We start from the raw sequence: 23,650 nt of genomic DNA, 5'->3' as shown, positions 1-23,650 counted from the left end.
CAATGGTTGCGTCACAAGACATGGCAGTTGGTTGGCTCGGTGATACTAGAAAATGAACATCCTCTATTGTGTGGTTCATTTATCTGAAGTGATGGAAATTTCAGCTATTTTTAGAGACTCGGTACTTTTGACTCGGTTGAATAACAAGAGACGGCTCTTTCGGCTCCCAAGTGGTTCCTCGGAGTTTATTTGTTGTCTTAAATTAATTTATTATCAAATTATGTGTATTGTGTAAAATGAATTGCGAATTTAAAAAAATACATGATAGCTAATGTTTATTATTTAAATTTCCAAGAGCCGGCTCTTTGAACCAATTTGCAACCGAGACATCACTAATTTACTGTTGTTTTCATTTAACTGTAAGCAGAATTCAACAACTAAAAAAGTTTCTGATAAATTCTGAATTGCAACAAATAATTCCATCCATGTTTTATACATGTGAGCTGGAGCCTATCCCATCTGATGGTGAAGTCAAACATTTAATTTAAAAAAGCTGCATTCTATGTTCAGTTGTGTCGTCATTGACCAATATTTAAATTTGTTTGATAATCTGAAACATTTAAGTGTGACAAACATGCAAAAAAGAAATCAGGAAGGGGGCAAACACCACTGTATACAAAATATATTTTTGAAGCATTGTGTAAATTATGAAGCAAACATTTAAACAACCTGCACCATTTGAAAAAAAATATTTATTCACATTTGTTTATATACAAACATTATTTACACATTGAATGTGATTGTGTTTGCTTTAAATACAAAAATGCCCATCCACATACAACACAATACAACCTTTTAAAATCATATAAAAACCAAATTATGCAACAACAACAAAAAAAATCAAACATTCCAATCATAGACTTGTGATTTCTGCTTGTGTAATCCCAGCATCCTTTGCCATGGAATAGAAATGTCCTTGTTTTTCAAGCAGCCTACTCGGAGAATCAAACTCCACTATCCTACCGGAATCAAGCACCATCACCCTGTGCAGGAAGATCACAAATAATCGGCCAACCATATGTGTTATTAGTGCTGTTATAACTGCCTAGGAATGTGAGCAACAGTGAAAGAGACAGTAACCTACCTAGAGCTGTCCATGATGCTGTGCAGGCGGTGGGCGATGGTGAGGACGGTGCAGTGTGCAAACTCTTTCTGAATGGTCGTCTGGATCAGGTTATCTGTCTCCAGGTCCACAGCCGCCGTAGCCTCATCCAGGATTAATATGCGGGACTTTCTGAGCAGTGCACGGGCTAAACACAGCAACTGCCTCTGTCCAACGCTGCAAGTGTGTTAAGATATGGCACACAAATGGATGCTTGTTAGGCTAGTTTGAGAGCTGCTGGTACGATAACCTGCACCCGGTTCTAACTCTGCTACAGTTATTAGGACAGCTAGCAATTGCATCTACTGTACGGGAAGTGAAAATGTAAGAAAAAAAATGAATCCCCTTTTGCAGCTGTAACAGCTTCTACACTTTAGGGAAGACAATATCACTGATCACAATCTCTGTTATAGTTCAACCCAAAGGTCAAGCATGCAATTATGGACTTTGCTTTTCCAAAAATATATCGGTAAGGTGTCAAATGAACATTTAAGGGGGATTAAGGCAGCCATATGCAGCCCACGGTGGACATCTGGACCACAAAATCCCACAAAAGATAAAATATAAAACATTGTGAAATAATTGCAGCATTTCTTAAATTATCAGCAGAGACAACGCTCCTTTTATCCAGATATTTGACTCCTCTTTTGTTCATGGGCAGGACCATCACTCCTCTGCATTTTTGATGATGAACTTTTGCCTTTTTCTGCTTGTTTCTGACTAGTAAGCACAACTCATGTTATGAGTGACATGTGGCCTTCCTGAACAATTTAGCTGAATAGTCCTAAATAAAGGGGCTATTAGAAAGTGATGAAAATGTCCTGGTTTTCGTTGGTCCATTAAATTGAGCGCCATTAGCGCACTCTGTTGCATGTGACGTGATCCCTGAGAGGCTGTCGTGTGGGCAGCTTTTTGAATTAGTGTTGCCAAAAGAGTTAACTGCTGATTGATCAATTAGATGCTTCAGACTTGAGTATGCATTTGTCGGACCCACCTCAGGTTCTCTCCTCCCTCTGCAACCTCATGCTGTAATCCCTCCTGCAGCCCCGCCACATATTCCTTAAGGTGTGAAAGCTCCAGCACTCTCCAGATGTCCTCATCGCTGAATCTGTCAAACGGATCGAGGTTCATCCTCAAGGTTCCGGAGAACAACACTGGATCCTACACGCACACAGTTGGACAGGTCAGTGCTCTGTTTGGACTGTGTTTATGTTACAGTGGTGTTGTGTGTACCTGTGGTATGATGGTGAGTCTGTTTCTTAAGTCATGCAGGCCTATTGTGGATATATCGATACCATCGATGAGGATACGACCCTCGGCAGCTTCAATGATTCGAAACAGACAGTTGGTCAGGCTGGATTTCCCAGCTCCTGTGCGGCCCACAATACCAATCTAAGAAAAAAAATAGGGTAAATTATGGCAAATGACATCAATGTACAGTATATGAACAACAAATCTCCACGATAAAGCCACAAACAAACCTTCTCTGTGCTGCCAATGTCACAGGAGATGCCATGCAGCACCAGGTCCAAACCAGGTCTATAACGGACCTTGTAGTTTTCAAACACAAGTCTTCCTTCCTCAGGCCACTTCTCTGATGGCCGAGTGTTTGTCACCCACATGGCCTAGAGATGTCATAATAAGGATGATAAGCATACATTGCAGAAGCAGACAGACTACACTCCGTGCATACTTATTAGGCAAGTGAGTATTTACAGCAAATCTTCATTGACGGTAATGGTTTAGTTTATTTTGAACATGCTTTAAAAAGTTACATTGCAGTACATCCTTTGTTTTCACATGCACATGTATGACCCAAAACAAATATTTAACTGACTCTGAAAAGTCCAGCTTTGTAAAAAAAAAGTCTTACAGAGGAATGCAGCACTCTTGAACTATGGTCAAACGAAAATTAACATGTGAAATTGGGAAAAAAATAATTAATTAAGCTGCATATTAATTGTGCATAAAACAGTTGATACTCTTCTAAGATAGTCACAACCTCAGTTTAACTATTCCGGTTTGAGGTTCAGCAACATTTTGGGCAATAATTATCCAACAATAAAATGAATACTCGAAAATACAACTTGCCTAATAATTGTGCAGTACTGTATGTACAGTGTAAATGGCCATGATAGAAGGTGCTCATAGTGTTTGCCTACTAAATATTGGAATTCAAACTGGTTACACATAGAGTGTCAACAAATAGATACTTTATGAGTCAAAGTGCTAAAATGCTTTCCTATTTACATACCTCATTATCAATGATGCTGTATTCACTCACTCTCTCCACAGCGACAATGTTGGTCTCCAGCTCTGAGGACATCCGAACAAGCCAGTTCAAGGTTTGCGTGACCTACAAGTGCCAGATTGGGAAAAAAATTGGTATCACTATGGCTTATTCCCATCATCATTACCGTGTGAGTGCATCAGGGACTGACGTTAAGGGCGTAAGATATGGACAGGCCAACCAGGCCACTGTCTAGAGTCTCCCTGGAAATGACGGCAAACAAAGCAGCAAAAAACACCACCAGATTGCCCAGAAACTCCAAACGAATAGCCAGCCATCTATAGATGAAACAAGGGCATCATCATTCAACAACACCATTGGATGAATAGATAAGTCATTTATCTCTCTGACCTGTTAGACACGATCCACGGGTAGACGGTTTTTAGGTTCTCATCAATGGTGTTTTCATTGTGCTGGAGGAACCTTTCTTGATGGCCGTAAGCTCTTATCACAGACAGGCCTGACACCGTCTCACCAAAATGTGAATATATGGGAGAGCGAGACACCGAGTCAAGCCGTCGCAGCTGTCTTGACGTCGCTACATAAAAACGCTTGGTGGAGACAAAGGACAAGAGTTACAAAATCTGCTGTAAATGGTTTCTCTTGGAAAAATTGTTCAAATTGGTTTGCATTAGTATAGAGATGTCGATTTCGATTGAGCTTTGCCTTTTTTATTGATCGTAGATCGGAGGATCAGGACAGGTAATTAAGTAAAAAAAAAGCACACTAAAAATGTAATCAAAGACAGAATAAAATGACATAAAACGTGCAGCTTCCCAATAAACCATGAACATGCAAAAAAACAACAACAACAAAATAGATTAAAATAAAATAAACATTTGAAAAATACCCAATATTTTGTAATGGATGAAACACTGTATATAAAAATCTATCTTTCTCAAATTCAGCATTTTACTCTGTAATGCTGTAATGTCAGTTAGGTGTATTTAATTTAAGTTGTTTTAACATGAAAATATTTCAAATCCATCCATCGTCTTCCCTCTTACCTGTACAAAGAAGTACACAACAGCCAGAGGAATGATGACAATGGTGAAGAAAGGAGTGGCCAGACAGATGACAAAGAGTGTCCCCAGGACCCCCAAAAGACAAAGGAGCCAAGAGCGGAACGACTGTGGGATGGCCTCATCGACAGTAAATATATCCTATTGGACAAATACAGAGGAAATGAAATACAATTCTTTAGCTGCGTGGTTGCAGAATGAGTCCAACCTTTGCAAAGCGGTTGACCACCCTTCCAATGGGCGTGGTGTCAAAGAACAGCATTGGAACACGCAGCATGTTATTGAGAAGCCTTGAGTGCAGAATTCGGGATGCCGCAACTGAGGCATTGGCCAGCAGCAGTGTACCAAGAAACACAAAGAAGCCTGCCATAAAAAAATATAGATGAGATTGCGCCACTCTCTTAAAATTAGCCAAGTAATTATCAATTACAAAATAACAGAATGGACAGTTACCCTGAGCCACTCCCAGAGCTCCAAATACCCCCACCCTGGTGTCCCGCTTCCATGTAGGGTATGTCCTGTTGTAGTACTCCACTGCATCATTCGTCCAATCACTCAGCCAAATATTCTGGCCAATGAATGCAATGTTCTGGATGAAGTACACCAGGAAGACCATAGTGGCGTATCCCCAGCCCATAGCACGCAGGTACTGGAGGTAGACTGAAAATTTCACCTGGAGAATAAAGACACAAAAAAACAATCATGATTTCTTGAATTATTTGTGTGATTGAAAACAACCGTAAAAAAGAGATGAAATTACCTGTCCTGTTTCCATAGTTTCCTTCTCAATGAGCCTTTGGCCTTTGTTTGTTTCACCTGCACTTTCAGATTTCCTCGTGGAACTGTTTTTCCCTACTCGAAAACTAGAAAAGTCCAGAGTAGTCTCATCCACAAAAATTTGATCGTTTGTCACCCAGCCCAGCCTTCCACAGTAATCCTCTACCTGCTGTTGCGCTGACTCCGACGGATGCTGTTTCCTCTCTTTAGAGTCACAGTGACAGTGTCTTCCAAAGGGGAGTCAGGTTGGGCGTCATCTCCTTCAGGGATCATCTCCTCTGCAACACTCTGGTCATGCTCTGGATAAAAACACACTGTACTCATGTATCGTTCTTGAGCCTTTTACAATTTGTCTTTTTATAAGCATTTCACCTTCAATTTTTATTATCTTTGGTTTGATAAACGTGAGTACACACCTCAAATTCAAAGGGACAATCTGATAGAAATTAACCTTGGATATACTTTAGAGAAGTTAGTGTGCAGCTTGTATAGCAGTATATATTTACTATCTGCTGAAAATGATTCAACAAACAGTCATTAAGGTCAAGCATGGTGGTGGTAGTGTCATGGCCAGGGGCTGCATGAGCGCTGCAGGCACTTGGGAGATGTGGTTCATTGTATCATGTACTGAAACATTGTGAAGCAGAGCACAAGCTCCTCCCTTGGGAAAATGACAAGTGTCTTGCTGAGGGTGAAGGTGATGGAGTCACCAAATATGTCTCCAGACCTGAACCCAAATGTGCACCCATGGAGCATCCTCAGGCTGAAGGAAGGAAGGTGGAAGAGCACCGGGGGTCTAACATGCACCAGCTCCACCAGTGATGTCATCATAAACACTAAATATTGGCAATTTGGACATGTTCACTGTGAGGTGTACTTACTTGTGTTGCCAGCTATTCAGACAATAATGGCTATATGTTGGGTCGATTGCGGATAATGACGAGCTGTACTCGTTTCATGCTCGTACTCGGCAAAAAATACATTATCCGTAATGGATATTCGTCTAAAACGCGTATCTGGCTCATCTCTAGTTACTTCAGTAATAATAGCCTGTATTTTCATTCTGGATTTTTAGGAGGGATTATTGAGCCCGCTGTGAGATAATTCAAACCTCCAATAAAAGCCCAGCAATCAAGTCTGGCGTTTGTGTGTCTCACTGAATATTACCGGAACATTACTGACACCAGTGTAGAATACTACACATCTTTCACATAGTCTTTTAATGCATGTTCTGAATGCCTTACATACTGTACTATATATACGTCTGTGTAGGCTCTCAGTCGTACAGGAGTTGTCCATCGAGGAAAAGGCTTCTTGAGACGTCATCTGTACTTCTGTGTAGAAGGTGTCGGACGTTTCGCTCCTCATCCGAAGAGCTTCGTCAGCAAACTAATAAGTGCTGGTAGCTTAGGCCTTAAATACAGTAAGAGTGGGCGGAATTGGTGTGCCAACACCCTCCTCCTATTGGTTTGTTACACTAAGCCTGGGCGGAGCAGTGGTATAATCCTATCCTGTTATTCACACCTAATATAAAAGGGAAGTGTCGCTCCCTGAATTGGGTATGAACGACTCTGATACTGGCTTGTTAGCATCTATTGTTCTGGCTCGGCCCTGCCTTCACCTCGCGAGGACACTAAAGAAAACCAACTAGCCTTCTTAGACTGCAAGGTAATTATAGGAAAGGACAGACAGCTACTTACAGAGGTCTTTAGAAAGGCCACACACACTGACCAATACCTGCTTTTTGAATCAAACCATCCACTACAACATAAACTAGGGGTTATTAGGACCCTCCAACATAGAGCGGAACAAATACCAACTAGTGCTGAGGGAAAGAAAAAGGAGACACAACATGTCCAGAGAGCGCTCTCAACCTGTGGGTACCCACGGTGGGCTTTTAACAAATGTCAAAAGAAGAGAGTAGGGAAAGAAACCCAAAAGCCCACAGAAGCAAAAAGGAGAGGAGTGGTAGTCCCTTATGTAGCGGGGGTCTCCGAAAAACTCCAGAGGATCTTATGGCAACACAAAATTCCTACCTATTTCAAACCAGTAAATACCCTGAGACAAAAATTAGTGCATCCTAAAGACAAGGCTCCAAACCAGAAACAGAGCAATGTGGTCTATTCCATCCACTGTAAAGATGAGGAATGCAAAGAGCACTACATTGGGGAAACTAAGCAAATGCTCCAAAAAAGGCTTTATCAACATCGCAGGGACAATGCTAGTGGTCCTCAATCAGCAGTACATCTACACCTGAAAGCTACCAATCACTCTTTTCAGGACAGCGAGGTTAAGATTTTGGCCAAAGAAAACAGATGGTTTGAAAGAGGAGTAAAGGAAGCTATTTTTGTCAAACAACAGAACCCATCATTGAATCGGAATGGTGGTTTGAGGTTTAATTTGGACCCTGTGTTCAGCAGGTTACTGAGACCAAAACCCACAGCTCTTAGTCTTGCAAATGAGGTGAAGGCAGGGCCGAGCCAGAACAATAGATGCTAACAAGCCAGTATCAGAGTCGTTCATACCCAATTCAGGGAGCGACACTTCCCTTTTATCGTAGGTGTGAATAACAGGATAGGATTATACCACTGCTCCGCCCAGGCTTAGTGTAACAAACCAATAGGAGGAGGGTGTTGGCACACCAATTCCGCCCACTCTTACTGTATTTAAGGCCTAAGCTACCAGCACTTATTAGTTTGCTGACGAAGCTCTTCGGATGAGGAGCGAAACGTCCGACACCTTCTACACAGAAGTACAGATGACGTCTCAAGAAGCCTTTTCCTCGATGTACTATATATATTTTTGTTAATTTTGCCATTTTTATGCTTGAAACAGAATGATTTAATAATGAATATATTTTGAAAAAACATGATAAAGCGAAGCCGGCAAATACAAAACGCAAAGTGGCGATGGACGACTGTACTGTAATGAAAATGGTTGCTAAAATGTGCACGTACTCACTTTTGCTAGATAATGTATGTAGTACACAGTCAAATACAGGTAGTAGATGAGAAGAAAGACTGAAATACCTCTCTCAGGTTTCGTAGCATTGTTTTGCTCTTTGGCGTACGTGTCTAAAAACTCAGAAAAGGTTCCTTTGCTAGCACGGAGGCTGTTGTAGGATCCAACCTCGGAAACCACTCCATTGACCAAGACAACAATTTCATCCACATAGGGCAGGAAGCTCACTCCATGAGTCACCAGGATACGTGTCTGCATAAACAAAAACAAAGTGGACTTGAGAAGGGGAAACACAGTGAAACTCTGATAGCAGCAGATTGAAAATACTATATAAACTGTTTATATACACGGTCGTATATAAACTTGGAGCTTTAAAGCCACAAGTTGACTTTCTTAATTGATATTTACTCTATTACACTGCAAAATGTATGCTCCTGCGTGTGTCACTACAGTGCTTGTAGCAAAATACTGTATCAACCTGCAAGATGTACAGTTTATTTGAGGTGAAATATTTGACCCTCGGTAAAAATGTGTGCGCAAACCTTGTCTTTGAGTATTCCATTAGGTCCGATCACTTTGTCAAAAAGATGTTTTCCCACATGAGAATCCACAGCAGACAAGGGGTCGTCCAGCAGATAAATATCAGCCTGGCTGTAGGCTGCCCTGGCCAAGCTCACACGCTGCTTCTGACCTCCTGACAGGTTGATACCCTAGCAAGCGGGAGGGGAAGGATAGTAGAACAATATAGTTTTAATAAGCCGTGTTTTGCCATGGCATGCTTTATATTACATTTGCATTTGCATTTTTAAAAGACTGGCACTATTGGACATTGCTTCTTCCGTGTGCTTTGATTGTTGAAGAGCTGCCACAAATGTTTAACTACCATAATGTTTGCAGTGTACACACATTATCCTGTATGTTTACGCAGGGAAACACAGATAAAAAGCAACAAAGAAACTCTCATGGTTTATTCTTAAATCCTAGAACCGTTTTCGTACTTTCTCCCCAATCTCAGTCAGGTCACCACCAGGAAGCAGCTCCAGGTCAGGAGCCAAGGCACAGGCTTGGATCACCTCCTGTAACCTCTTCTCATCATGGGGCGAGCCAAACATGACATTATCCCTCAAAGTGGCATTTTGGATCCACGCTTGCTGCGGTACAAAGGCAAGAGAACCCTGGAAAAGCAGACAAAAAGAGTGCTTCAAAGTTCTTGAAAATATTTGAAAGACATTTTTGGCTTAAGTTCTTTTACTTCGCTCATGGAGGCAAATTTTTCCTCACAGTTTCCTGTTACCTCATAGGCAACTTATGTAAATTGGATTTTAGGCACTTTACCAGATTGGATCGGCAAGACTATAAAAAAATTGGATCGGATCGGATCGGAAGCCAAAAAATGTGGATCCGGACGTCCCTATTACATTGTTTTCATTTTGCTGGTTTATTGCAAACGACTGAAGGTTGATAAACTGTGTAAATAATTGAGGATTGAATAATTTTGACTTCAACTGTATGCCACCTGAATATTGATGAATCCTTTGGTGCTGTGCATCTCTCCCAGAATGGCCGACATCAGAGAAGACTTGCCCGAGCCGACAGCTCCCACAACTGCAAGCAGCCGCCCTGGCTTGATGTCCAAAGACACACTGGCAAATACAGGTAAGAAGGAAATACAGTGAGGTGGACGTTTTTTGCTCATACAGCAAAAAATGTGTGGTATTGTTTTATGTAAAGCATACTTCTTAAGCAGGGGCTCGCCATCTTTTTGCCATGAAAAGGAACCATGGCACACGCTAACAGCAGAAGCTACAAAAATAGAGAGAATAGATTTAAAGTGCATATGCCAACTAGAGAAGATTCTGCTTCTTAAGTGCTTCTTATTTGAACATACTGATGCTGGGGTCATGGCGCACGACATCACTTTCAAGATCTTCGCCTCCCAAAAACTTTTCAAGACGCTTTCTGGACACTGCTGTCTAGAATGTCAAATAACACAATAATTAGCCATTTAGGACAGATGGGGTCGGAATGTCTCCTGTGACTTTGTGTCCTTACTTGCACAATGGCAGCGATGAGCATCGGCAACATGGCCAGAGGGAATCTGAGTATGTTGAAAAGAGAGATGGAGGTGAACGCCTTCTCAGCGGTCAACACGTTGTCTGAACTCACGCCTACAAACACGGCAAATGTGGCCAAAGACACCTAAAACAAAAACAGTGTGAAAAAAATAATACATGTTTGTTACTCTCTGCTGGTATGTGGTATTTTGAGTGGACTCACCAGAGCCGGAGCACAGCTGAAAATGAAGGTGGAGACTGATGTGAGGTAGGCAAACTTCTTCATCACGTTCAGTTCTTGGCCTCTGATGTCTTCCACCTGAGCTTGGAAGGATGGCTCCCATGCATACAGCTTCAGAATCTAATTATAAGGCAAAGGGGTTAAAGCCATAGTCCACGGGTGCCTGTTACGTCGATCGCGAGCTACTGGTAGCTTGCCAAGGTAGTTTGGGTTGATCGCGTAATCGTCACTTTGTAGTTGTCATATGACATCAGCCAGCTGACATTAAGTTCCCCTATAGATTTGCTCTTGCTCCCCCGCGGCGTTTCAAGCTACACACGGAGACGCAACTTTCATCTTTATTATTCTGATTACGAATAAACTAACTCAGCAGTAAGATGCTTATATCTATAACAAAAGTTATCTGTTCACTTGTAGCGGGTAGTTATGTAGGGGAAAAAAAGTGTACCGTTTGATGGCTTTGCTTTGCGTCCAGAACTCCAATACAGAAATCAGTGTTTTTTACTCGTCGCCTTCTTAAACTATTATGTCATAATGAAATGGAAATTGCTGAAGCCTTTTTAATATGTTGCCTTGACTTCATCTTTTGCATAATAATTTTAAATTCTTGTATATCGGTAATGTTTGATAGCAAATGCTAACTGGATGTAATAAGTGAACTGTGTGCCCTAATGAACGTTACGTAGCTATTTTGACTGACATATTATCATATGATCAGTTATGTACACAACCATTAAGGAATTATGTGTAATTATCTTCATTGTCATATTTAATATAATTATGATATAAACTACTTTGATTACCTGCAAACTTTGAAAATGTGAATGTGAAATACTAATCATTAATATTTACAGTAGTATTTCAAAGTTTACCAGTTAGATTTTATGTATGTTACAGGTTTTATAGAAAGAGGTAGATCATTTTGACTTGGAACTTGCATGCTGAAAAAGTGCATGCACCCCTGATATACACTGTACATGTATAGGGCACACTCATATTTTTTAATGAATATAGTAAATATATACATATATATTTTCTATATTTATAGTAGGAGGTAGATCTTCAGGACTTGGTCATTCTAAAAGCAGACTGGAAAAGTGTGAGCACCCCTGCGATATGGTCCTTATCTAAACAATGCCTCATGTGGTGGGTGCACAAAAGAAGGTGAACATTTTCTGAAGCTCAAAGGCTTTTTGATCCAAAGATGTGATGACCTCACTTTTGTTTCATTGTTTTTCTATTTCCTGCTCTATTTTCTATTTGTTACTTCCTGACCTCTGTTAGGTTCTCATCCTTCTAGTATGTTGAGTTTAGGAAAAGTTCTGCACTTTAATATAAAAATAGCTTTCCATTATGAAAAATGTTTCTGTTGTTATTTTCGCTTTGCCCCTGCATTGCATTGATTGCCTTAGCTCTGACTGCCTCATCTGAGAGATAGCAATCATAAAGTTAGTGAAGGCTATTACTGGAACTCTATGAATGTATTTGAGATGTGCACTCACCTTCATCCCATTGAGTATTTCATTCATAATCTTCAATCGCTTATCTTTGAATTTCATGTTCTCTATCTGAAAGCAGATCAGGAAAGGAAAAGATAGATGAAAAATGTCTTTTAGGTTAATGCAAAGTCGAAAATACATGAAAAAAACCCTACACATTTGAGTTTCTTGCTTTCAATAGGACTTTTTGTGCCATTTATAAAATGTCATTTATGATCCAGCATGTATTATTAAGACTAAAGCAATCATTATGTTAACATTTCAATTTAGACGACAGGCTTTCAGTTTTAAATGTTTATATTTGTCCACCAGATGATGGTACTTTTTCCCACTCAAAGCATGCAGCAAAATTCCCCAACTTTGACTGTTTTTAGAAGGGTGTCCTGCTACTGAAACGGGTGTGTGTCACTGCTGATGTTGGATAATGGTGTGCATTTTTTTAAAGGTGTATGTGTTATTATTATTATTATTATTTTAAAAATAACAATTGCTATGCTATGTAAATACACTGTCCTTCCAAGGGGTTTATCAATCCCCCAAACCAAATTAATACTTGATATGGATATGTCAGACAGAAGTAGTTTGAAAAGGTTGAACAAAAGTTTAAAGTGGGAGAAAAATATAAACGTATATTTTTACAGAAGTGAATTTTATATTGAACATTTTGAATATGAGACGTTGTAGCATTTGGCTGCTTGTGTCTGTTTCTAACCTGGAAATTTCTGGCCTTGCTGGCTAGCAGTCCATTAATTGGCACCATTAGCACCATGACTGCTAGTCCAGCCAACACAGAGGGTCCAAGCTCCTGCCACAGGAACACAATGGACAAGGCAATCTGCAGAGGGCAGGACCACAGCAGGTGAATGAAGTTTATTACGTCGTTGAATCGCTGGGCGTCAGCGGACATCAGGTTCACGGTTTCCCCGACTGTGGACTCTTTGCGTGTGTCATTGGAGACCACCAGTGCCTTGGGGACAAATGGTAAAAGATGAATGTCACCGGAACATCACTATTCCACTTGTAGTTCATATGAAACAGGGCAATCATTTGTTTTACCTTTTTGTAAACGGCAGCCATGATAGCTGTCCGGACCTTCATGCCAAGCACAAAGCAGCGCTGGAAGTACTGCTGCAGGAACAGAGACTGCAGGAGGGCCACCACTAGAAGTAATACTGCATATAGATATCCTTCCCATGCATAACTGCTTGTATTCTGAGTGAAGGAAATCATCAACCTGGGAAGAAAAACAGATCGTTCACACAAAAGAATGAACTAATATACAATCGTCGGATATACATATACATCGGACATCAAATGTAATGAAACCGTGCACATCAACCTACAACCAGTGCTTCTCAAATAGTGGGGCGGACACCCCTTGGGGGCGTGGTGAACTGTCAGGGGGCGTGAGAGGCAGGGAGAACTTTCAATATTAGTGCACACCTGCCAACATGCATGAAGTTGTCGTACTCAGCATGCAATTTGAATATGATTGTGTGCTTCACTGCTCTCCATTTTGTTGAATTCAGTCTGGCAACATGTCAAGGCAACATATTAAGAAGGTTTCAGCAACAGGCATTTTTCCAAATCATCATAGAATAATAGCTTAAGAAACGCAAGTGTAGAAAAACATAGATTTCTACAGTGGAGTTCATAACGCGAAGCAAAGACCTCAAACAATTCGCTTTTTTCTTCATAACTAGCCGCTACAAGTGAAGAGATAACTTTTGCTATGCTGTAGATATAGGCATCTTACCGCTGAGTTAGTTTATCCATAATCGGAATAATAAAGACGAAAGTCGCATCTCCGTGTGTAGTCTGAGACGTGACGCCCACCATTGCCGCGGGGGAGGAAGAGCGAACACTGATAGCTGACTGATGTCATCTATGGAGTGACATTTATGCCAACTACGACCCAAACTACCTTCGCGATCGACCGGTAGCTCACGAGCGATGTAATGGGCACCCCTGTTATCGAGTGACTTACTTCAGCAGCTGAGGGCTGGCAAAAGACAGCAGATCCTGCAGAAGCTTAAAGAAGGCCGATTCAATCAGAACCCATTTAAATGTCTTGTAGATGGTGGGTACGAGCCACGAGTTAGGATAGTTTTCTTCTTCCTTCTTTTTTTTGGTTTTCTTTTCTTTTTTGGCTTCTTTGTTGCCTCTTTCCTCCTAAAGAAAAACAAAGACACCGAGAGCACAGACGATAATGAACACGGCACCAGGCAGGGGATCGATGAATAAAATCAATTGCGAGAAAAGTGGACTGACTGTCGTGTTTTATTCTGCACACTCACCATCATCAACGCATCCTGACTGACACCTTTCCCCAGACCAGAAGAGAGTCCATTTTGAACAGCCTCATTCTGGGATTTCTCTAAATTCTTCTTCGTTTTTTTCACCTTTTGGTACCGCTGTCGAGCAGCGCCAAACTCCAGTTGCATGAAGTGCTGGAAGCGCTCGCTGATGTAGGCCGTGCTGTCCGCCTCATTCAGCGCCCACATGTCCTCTTGGACCAGGGGCCGCCTGTAGCCTTTCATCGCCATCCTGGGGAGGGCAAGGCGGGCGTAGAGATTGTCATGTGATATAATAAAGTCATACTATGAAAAGAAAATTTACGAAGATTATTTCAGAGAAGAGTTGAAATATTTGAAAAATTATAAAAACAAAGTAAATTTTACGACATGCGATACTGTAAATGTAATACGAGTGTCGTACGAAATACTTGATAGACTTTAGCCTTTTATGGTTGTGCTCTTTCTTTGTGTTTAATAATTGCAATGTAATATATCCACAGAGGAAAAATGGTCATTTCCAGGATTGCAAAATGCAAATCTAATGCTAACTTTAGCACATGTGCTGTGCATGTGGGCATGTTTCTAAGGGTTTCAGTGTGAGAGAGTTTACCTATTAAACCAGTTGAAAGTGATTCTGCTCAAAAATGGCGCACCTGCCTCTGGATTCTGTTGGAGAAATGATACGATTAAAAAAAAAAAGCACTTCGAAGGATGATGAAGATTTAGGAAATAAGAGGGAAAAGCAAGCAAACACTCCACCTGAGTGCTTATACCTTTTTTGCTATCTCTCTGGTTTCTGGAGAGATGTCAGCCACAACAGAGAAGATGAGTGCAATCACTTCCAGCCCAAAGGAGATGCAGATGAGGCAGAATCGCGGGACATCAGCGATGACTCCCTGGTTTAATAACAGGGTTTGGCAAGCGCTTGTGTCAAACGCTTACAACTTGATGTCACTTCCAGCAGTCCTTACCTGACTGAGTGCTTCTCGTATGACACTCTGGAGAGGGAAAACATCGCACAGAACCACAAAAAACCAGAAGAGGAAGAGCGTGGCAGAATCTACTGCTCCTCTTTGTCTTAATCCTTCTTGGCACAGCAGCACCAAGACCTAAAATAATAGAAGAGGTCAGAATGTGGACACACATCCTCTCTGCATGATGAAAGCCAGAGTCGTGTAACATGTCTCATCATACCCATGACACTGCATACAGGATGGGGTTGGCATAGTGCACATTAGGGTTCTTCTCTGGTGAAGGTGGGTTTTGGCCCGGACCAAAATCTTCTCCTAAAGTGACGCCCAGGCCCGCAATGGCAGTCAGGAGCAACAGAGCTGCAACAAGCTGACAGCAAAAATATTCAAACACTATGCACATTATATTATTCAACTTCTCTCATTTAGTTATTCTGTGATACTCTATAATCCTCATAGTCAGCTATTTTTCATTTTTACTTTTTTTTCAGTGCTTAATAAATGTACTAGACCATCTCTATGGGCTTCTGGAAGAAGTTAGAAATGAATCCAGCATAACATTTACTCACTCACAAGAACATGTTCTTCTATTCAGGAATGGAAGAGAATAACTAGAATTTTACATCGCAATCAAGAAATAATAATGTGCTTTAATATTTCCCCCCCCAAAAAAATCTGTTGTTAAATGTTGAAATCATTTTAACCTTAAAAATATAATTTAGTTTATTGCGGTTACAGTAATTGGTAATTGGCGATTAGTGAATCCAGTAGGATCCAATATTAATAAATGGAATATTTTCGTAGTTAGAGCATGGAAAACCTGTTTATGCCCTCCTAAAAAGGTTTTTTTTACCATTATAAGAGTCCTGTAAACATGAAATAACACCCCTATAATCACCTTTATATTCATATTACCTAATGTAGTAGACATGTTAAGCAATAATAAGACATCAGCATTGGGAAAGTTGCGTGTTGTTGTAGTTTGTCAAACATAATGCGGGTCGATCGTATGACATCCATCTTCACTATGATGTTTGCCACTGGATTGAAATATTCGTGCCAGTGTGTCATGAATCTGGCATACATAGACGTACACTCCGATATTACCGCTAGCCAAAGACGCTAGCTTTGTTTACATCACATTGCGCAACGCTTGTGCGCAGGCTAAGGGATCTCTGTAGTGACAAGACACGGCCGCCAATACACCGAGCTAACTAGTTAGCCTAAGAATTTGTCTATTCTAAACACAACAATGGTTTTGAAACTGTCTGAGAAAGAAGGACAAAATAAGCAGCTAAAAACATAACACTTCCAAACGGAATAATAGGGCGTAGTCAACCACAAAACAGCGATCATTTAGTCTTTAATTAATTTTATTAAGAGTGGGGCAACAATATTGAAATTCAATATATCGAGAGATGATTGTATAAGCCATTGCAGTACCAGGGTCGGACTTACCATTAGGCAAACACAAGGAATTGCCTAAATGTATAATCTTTCATAAGCATTTTGAACGCTGCCCCTCCCTTCTCATGCAATGGACTACTCTATGTTACTGTGCATATGCAGATTGAGTCCGGAATACTGGAGCGAAACAAACTTGTTGGCGCGGAATTACCGCAGGCGAGTAGAAAAGGAGAAGGCGAGTGGAAAACAAACTGTTTTTATCAAAACTACCGAAGGCGTCAACCTTCTTCACAGTCACAATAAACATAGACATGAGGACAGAAGCACCGCCACTATCAAGTGTCAGCCGAGGAGAATGTAGGAGGAGGGAGGAGCTCATCAGTTAAATCACCTGATGGAGAAACTGGTTGGAGATAACAACCTGTAGTGTCCTGGCCCTCCCTGGCACAAGTTGGATACATGTGCTCCAGAAGGATTTTAAGGACTTTAGTTCAAGTTAAGAAAAATAGAAGAATTATTATTATTATTATTTCAAAAGCAGGAAAAAGTGGCTCAATAACATACTCATATTTTGTGAAAAAAAAAAAAACAATGACTAGGTTTGACTAATTAACGCATTCGCATCATGTCAAGCCAAACCTCTCTGTTAAGACGACAGACGGAGGCACAGTGTAGCGTCCTCACAGGGTCACACAGAGTCTGATGTGCTTTTAGAACTTTAATCTGATCTGAACACATCAACACATATGTATCTCCAACTCGTCTCTCTGTTCATCCTGGATACAACAACTTTCTTATTCTCGAGGTGCATTCAAGGACACTCCGAAGTCCAAAAATCACAACATCTTTATTATGCGTTTATGTGTGGTATAAATTCACAGAAAGACAAAAAAAGAACAGTAAGTGGATATTCTTATCAGCATTTAAGTGTGCTCGGAAATCCCAGAATAATACAACCAAAAGGTGCATTCAACTTAAATGAAAGGATATCTTTGAACGCAAGTGCTCATTGCTAATAATAACATGGTTGAAGTGTGTTGGAGTGTGTTGGAGCAGCATTTTTCATTGGGGTGGCTAAGGTGAGACCGTTACTCGCATAGGGGTGGCAATACGCTGATACCTGAAATGTTCGATGGCCGGTGCGTTGGCCGGAGAGTGACCGGGGTTGTGGAGCTGTTCAGACATACAAATACAGTCATGTACAAAAATACCGGCCAATATTTTTGGCCATGACTGTATATATAATGTTGTCCTGTCATTTAACCATCAAATTAATGAAATTTAAAATACTGAGAGGCTAAATAGACCTAGCATGCTAATGGCTAATAATAAATTTCATGAAATATTTACTTAAGTGTGTGGGTGTTGCAGTACCTGTTTGCAGATGTAGAGCTTCGACATGTATTTCTTGTTCTTTGTCCTCCTGCAGAAAGCCACCAGGTGGTAGGGGGCACAGAGCCACAGGAAGCCCAAAGGAATCCACACCAGCACCGTCTGCTCCACACATGCTGGCAGGTCCGGGTCCTCCCTTTCAACATATGAAGAGTTCTGCAGCAAAAGGCAGCATGCATGCACACATACAGTACATGTAAATGAAACTATGCTGCCATCCCAATTTAAGTCATCAAGTACGGTACCTCCATGCACCCCGTCTATAATAGCAAACGCTATTATAGACAGGCAAGCCATCGTCACTTCAAGCTTCCATTTACTTAAACTGACAGTCCCTGCTCATTTTATTATGTGCAAACAACTGCAATGTTGAGTTTTCTGTGTACTTACAGGTACATCGGCATTTTTGCACATCTTCATTATCAAGAATTTTCTTCAGACAAGACAAGTCATCGCTGACTGTACATTTATTGTCTAGTCACATGTTTACGGAGACCACGGAAGCGTCACAAACAACACAACTCCTAAACCGTAACTCGTCTTTGCTCAATATTTTTTGCTGTTTCAAATTGGATATTATGTGACTTCAGCTGGCCGCACAGTGGTCTAGTGGTTAGCATGTGGCCACACAGTCACAGTCGGAAGATCGGGAAGACCTCGGTTCGATTCTCATTACTCATGTGTGGAGTTTGCATGTTCTCCCCGTGTGTGCGTGGGTTTTCTCCAGGTATTCGGGTTTCCTCCCACATTCCAAAAACATGCATGTCCATAGGTATGAATGTGAGTGTGAATGGTTGTTTGTCTATATGTGCCCTGTGATTGGCTGGCGACCAGTCCAGGGTGTACCCCGCCTGTCCCCCGTAGTCAGCTGGGATAGGCTCCAGCATGCCCCCGTGACCATAATGAGGAGAAGCGGCATAGAAAATGGATGAATGGATGGAGTGACTTCAGCTTTGCCTCAAACCGTGGCCAGTGGCACATGCGACGCATAGGGGCACCCAAACAACGGAGGAAAAATTATTTTAAGTATATACACTGCTCAAAAAAATTAAAGGAACACTTCGAAAACACATCAGATCTAAACTGGGGGAAAAATGATCTTGAATATCTTTCCTGATAATAATTGGGTGATGTATTAGTAACAAAATGATGCCACATAATGTGATAGAAATGAAAATGATCACCCTATAGAGGGGGGAAATCAAAGACACCCCAAAAAAGAAAGTGAAAAAATGATGCCTGACAACGTCGGGGCATGCTCCTAATGAGACTACGGATGGTGTCCTGGGGGATCTCCTCCCAGATCTGGACCATCACTGCGATACCTGGACGCATGGAGGAGATTCCAGGAGACAGGTAGTTACTCCAGGAGAGCTGGACAGGGCCATAGAAGGTCCTTCAACCCTCAGCAGGATCGGTATCTGCTCCTTTGTGCAAGGAGGAACAGGATGAGCACTGCCAGAGCCCTACAAAATAACCTCCAGCAGGCCACTGGTGTGAATGTTTCTGACCGAACAATCAGAAACAGGCTCCATGAGGGTGGCCTGAGGGCCCGACGTCGTGTAGTGGGCCCTGTGCTCACTGCCCAGCACCGTAGAGCTCGATTGGCATTTGCCATAGACCACCAGAATTGGCAACTACACCACCGGTGCCCTGTGCTCTTCACTGATGAGAGCAAGTTCAACCTGAGCACATGCCGTGGAGAACGTTATGCTGCCTGCAACATCATTCAGCATGACCGGTTTGGTGGTGGGTCAGTGATGGTCTGGGGAGGCATATCCCTGGAAGGACGCACAGACCTCTACAGGTTAGATAATGGCACCCTGACTGCTATTAGGTACCGGGATGAAATCCTTGGACCCATTGTCAGAACCTACGCTGGTGCAGTGGGACCTGGGTTCCTCCAGGTCCACGACAATGCCCGACCTCATGTGGCTAGTGTATGCAGGTACAGTAGTTCCTGGAGGATGAAGGAATTGATAGCATTGACTGGCCCCCACGTTCACCTGACCTAAACCCAATAGAACACCTCTGGGACATTATGTTTAGGTCCATCCGGTGCCGCCAGGTTGCTCCTCAGACTGTCCAGGAGCTCATTGATGCCCTGGTCGAGATCTGGGAGGAGATCCCCCAGGACACCATCCGTAGTCTCATTAGGAGCATGCCCCGACGTTGTCAGGCATGCGTACAAGCACGTGGGGGCCACACAAACTACTGAGAATCATTTTGAGTTGCTACAATGACATTTTAGCAAAATGGACCAGTGTGCTGCATCATTTTTTCACTTTCATTTATGGTGTGTCTTTGATTTCCCCCCTCTATAGGGTGATCATTTTCATTTCTATCAAATTATGTGGCATCAATTTGTTACTAATACATCACCCACTTATTATCAGGAAAGATATTCAAGATCATTTTTCCCCAGTTTAGATCTGATGTGTTTTCCAAGTGTTCCTTTAATTTTTTTGAGCAGAGATTTATACATGTAAACATACAAAAAAAAGGCCTGGGAACATACAAAAAAAAGGCCCGGGTTACCTTAAATAAAAGTGAAATACAGCAAAACCACTCATTATTTGACAAAGCCTGACACTGGTGCACACTGGTACACACTGGTGTACATTGGTGTACACTGGTACACACTGGTGAACACTGGTACGTTGCTTTGTTAATTCTTTAGGCGCCGATGACACGTGATGATTGTTCCACACAAGTTTTAGTTTAACTTTTGAGGTGTACTTTTTAGCTCCACACCAAATTGTACGACTTCTTTGGCTTTGGTTTGACTTTGAAGGTTCAGTGGAACCTCCCAAAAAAAAAAAATGATGATCGTTCTTGATGTCACACAAGACTTCAACAAATCGCGCAAGATTTCAGCACAGTTAGCATCGAAAAGAATAATTTTGATTTTTCTTTGACTTTTTCGGGACGACGTCACAGAAGGGCACCATTGATAGCATAAAAGTGTGATGATGACCAAAGAATGAGAAATGGGAATGTTTCCTATTCCCTGTTATGTGACTGAGTACCTGTAGTTCTACTTTATGTTAAGTTGTATTATACCGGGGGTGTCCAAAATGTGGCTTGCGGCAATTCATGGTTGATGGATGTTTTTTTATTGCCGTGTGGCACAGTCTAAAAATATAATTTAACAAGAAAACTTAAAAAAAAAAACAACAACAACAGCAAGAAAGGTCAAAATATTACGAGAAAAAGTTGTCTAACAAGAAAGAGTCGTCATTTTCCGAGAATAATATTGTAATATTTTGAGACAAAATAACGTCAATTTAGTAGCATAGAGTTGGAATATTAAAGAATATTTGTTCTTTTTTTAAATATCATTTTAAAAATATAATTATGGTTATAATATTAGAAACAAAACAAAATAAAATTGTAATTTGGGGGGAAAAAGGTTTGGGAAAAAGCTATAATATTATGGGATGAAAATTTACAAGAAAACATTTGAAAATGCTGAAACAATTAAAAAAAACAGCAGAAATGGAAAAAAACTGCTGTAATTTTACAAGAATAAAGTCAAAATATGGGGAAAAACTTGTATTCTAGCGAGAAAAGTGTTGCAAAATGACGAGAATAACCTTGTAATGTTATGAGGAAAAATAATGTCATTTTAGTAGCATGGTGGTGAAATATTAAAGAAAAAAATGTTAAATTTTAACAAACAAAACAAAATAAAGTTGTAATTTTTGGGAAAAAAAAAGAGTTGGGAAAAAAGTTGTAATATTCAAGAATCAAGTCAAAATATTATGGGAATAAAGTCATATGTCATATAAAGTCATATAAAGCCATATTATGAATAAAGTCATAACATAATGAGAAGAAAATTTACAAGAATACAGCTGATGAAATTGTTGAATTTTTTTTTCAAAAACAGCAAAAATTGAAAGAAATGCTGTAATTTTACAAGAATAAAGTCAAAATAAGGGAAAAAACTTGTATTGTAGCGAGACAAATGTTGCAATTTTACGAGAATAAACTTGTAATATTATGAGGAAATATAATGTCACTCGCATAAAGTTGAAATATTAAATATTAAAGAAAAAACAGTTGGGGAAAAAGGTTCTAATATTCATAAAGTCATAATATTATGAGAACTAACTTAACTAATATTTTTCTAAGAAGAAAATTGAAATATTTGGAAAAACAAGAGCAAAAATAAGAAAACAATAACAAAGACAGAACTTCATAATAATAACACGTTTTTCACCTATATCACAAATCTGACATGCAATTTTTTTTATTGAAATATATATAACCTCTTAGCAAATCTACATGGTGGTTTACAGAACATGGCCCTTGCATCATTTCATTTTTCAGTATGTGGCCCTCGATAGAAAAAGTTTGGACACCCCTGTGTTATACAGTGGTCAATTTCTCTAGAATGTTAAAATAAAAAAACAGGCACTAGCAGGCACTGTAGAACAGATTGTGTCCAATTTTGTTTCTACTGTGGATGTTTTGTGTTGATTATAACAAGCCAATGACTCCATAACAGATAATTTGAGAATTTGAGGTTGTTTCCGCTAAACCCGCTGGAGCAACAATCAGAACTCACCCAAAAGATCGACCCACAGTACTCCTCCAGGACAGCAGCACACATGGTCGACAGTGATGGCCTCAGGCGCCCTTCAAAGACTAGTCAAGTCCAGATGTCTCCTCCTCAGGGTATACTCAAGAGCTCCTCACTCTCCCCTGTCCACCCACGAGATGACAATAGCAGGATGTGACACGGAGGGACTTTGAGCCATGGGGTTTTGAAAATGAAGGAGAGGCTTGTGACCTCCTTGTGCACAGAATACACGAGCTGACAAGACGAATAGGTGCACGAGAAGAATAAAGACAGCTGACGTGTTGATGCTCTGATCAGATGATGATCCTTCTCCACTTTAGCATGAAGCAGTCTTCTCCTGTGTGGCCAACGACAGAACAACAGTATAGTCGAGAGAATCCAGCCAGCACCAGTTAGTCCTCGGACGCTCCTCAACTCACAAAAACTATGTCTAAAGTTCAACTGATCATGGAGATGATTGCATAAAGGGCACAATATACTGTAAAAGGGAGAGCGGGACTTGCCGCTGCTTGTGAGTGCTTTCTCCCCAAAATGGAATGTGTTTAGGGAAAGGGGAGGGAATGAGCTCATTAAGAGCGCTCTTTTCCTGTTGGGTTTCCACCCCTCTGCACGCAGAACACATTTTCTGAACTGTTGTCACATCAGATTTAACTCAGGAAGCAATCCAACTCCTCACATATGCTGCAGAAAGTTTATATTAACTACAGAAAACAGTGAAAAATGAGGGGGAGGAGTGTTGACTGCCTTGCCTTGCTCGTCCCTTCCTCCTTTTTTTTAAAATCTAAAATTCACATTGTATGAAAAAGATTAGTGGTTAGACTGAATACAACTAATAACAATGAGAAAAACAAAATAGTTCTGGGGTTGCATGTGTTCTGTTCTTTTGGTGCCATGTTGCGGAACGGCGTATCTTTGTGTGGTAATTGAACACAGATGATGACTGCGCGTGTGTGTGTGTTTTCTGCAGAGTTAGAAGAGTACATCTTAATATACACGTGCGTGTTATCATGAAGTCATAAATGTGAGTGACTCTGCAGAAATAACTTTAC

General features: G+C 40.8%; 1 protein-coding gene across 2 annotated transcripts; it reads right to left on the bottom strand.

The window, feature by feature from the left end:
• Positions 1-679: 679 nt before the first annotated feature.
• On the bottom strand, positions 680-23,102 carry abcc2 (ATP-binding cassette, sub-family C (CFTR/MRP), member 2). Of its 2 annotated transcripts, XM_054798538.1 has the most exons (32): positions 22,587-23,102; positions 17,996-18,169; positions 15,438-15,584; positions 15,215-15,352; positions 15,017-15,139; positions 14,854-14,909; positions 14,244-14,493; positions 13,934-14,118; positions 13,003-13,180; positions 12,659-12,913; positions 11,950-12,015; positions 10,430-10,567; positions 10,205-10,351; positions 10,041-10,125; positions 9,889-9,955; positions 9,669-9,795; positions 9,151-9,327; positions 8,695-8,862; positions 8,221-8,404; positions 5,358-5,490; positions 5,175-5,277; positions 4,868-5,087; positions 4,623-4,777; positions 4,400-4,555; positions 3,744-3,943; positions 3,544-3,670; positions 3,357-3,458; positions 2,584-2,727; positions 2,336-2,494; positions 2,097-2,263; positions 1,085-1,279; positions 680-983 (listed from the first exon to the last, which is right to left on the bottom strand). In XM_054798538.1, exons 1-32 carry the CDS (start codon positions 22,629-22,631, stop codon positions 854-856), a joined length of 4,701 nt encoding a protein of 1,566 aa, XP_054654513.1. In that variant the 5' UTR covers positions 22,632-23,102; the 3' UTR covers positions 680-853. The 2 variants fall into 2 exon arrangements, with proteins under 2 accessions (XP_054654513.1, XP_054654514.1); XM_054798539.1 differs by lacking the exons at positions 15,215-15,352; positions 15,438-15,584; positions 17,996-18,169; positions 22,587-23,102 and having other exon boundaries at positions 14,854-14,911; positions 15,018-15,102.
• Positions 23,103-23,650: the final 548 nt, after the last annotated feature.

Source organism: Dunckerocampus dactyliophorus, chromosome 14, assembly GCF_027744805.1.
Source record: "Dunckerocampus dactyliophorus isolate RoL2022-P2 chromosome 14, RoL_Ddac_1.1, whole genome shotgun sequence".
Taxonomy (NCBI): Eukaryota; Metazoa; Chordata; class Actinopteri; order Syngnathiformes; family Syngnathidae; genus Dunckerocampus; species Dunckerocampus dactyliophorus.
Note: the sequence above shows the minus strand (reverse complement) of the source record. Positions and strands in the feature narration are given on the sequence as shown.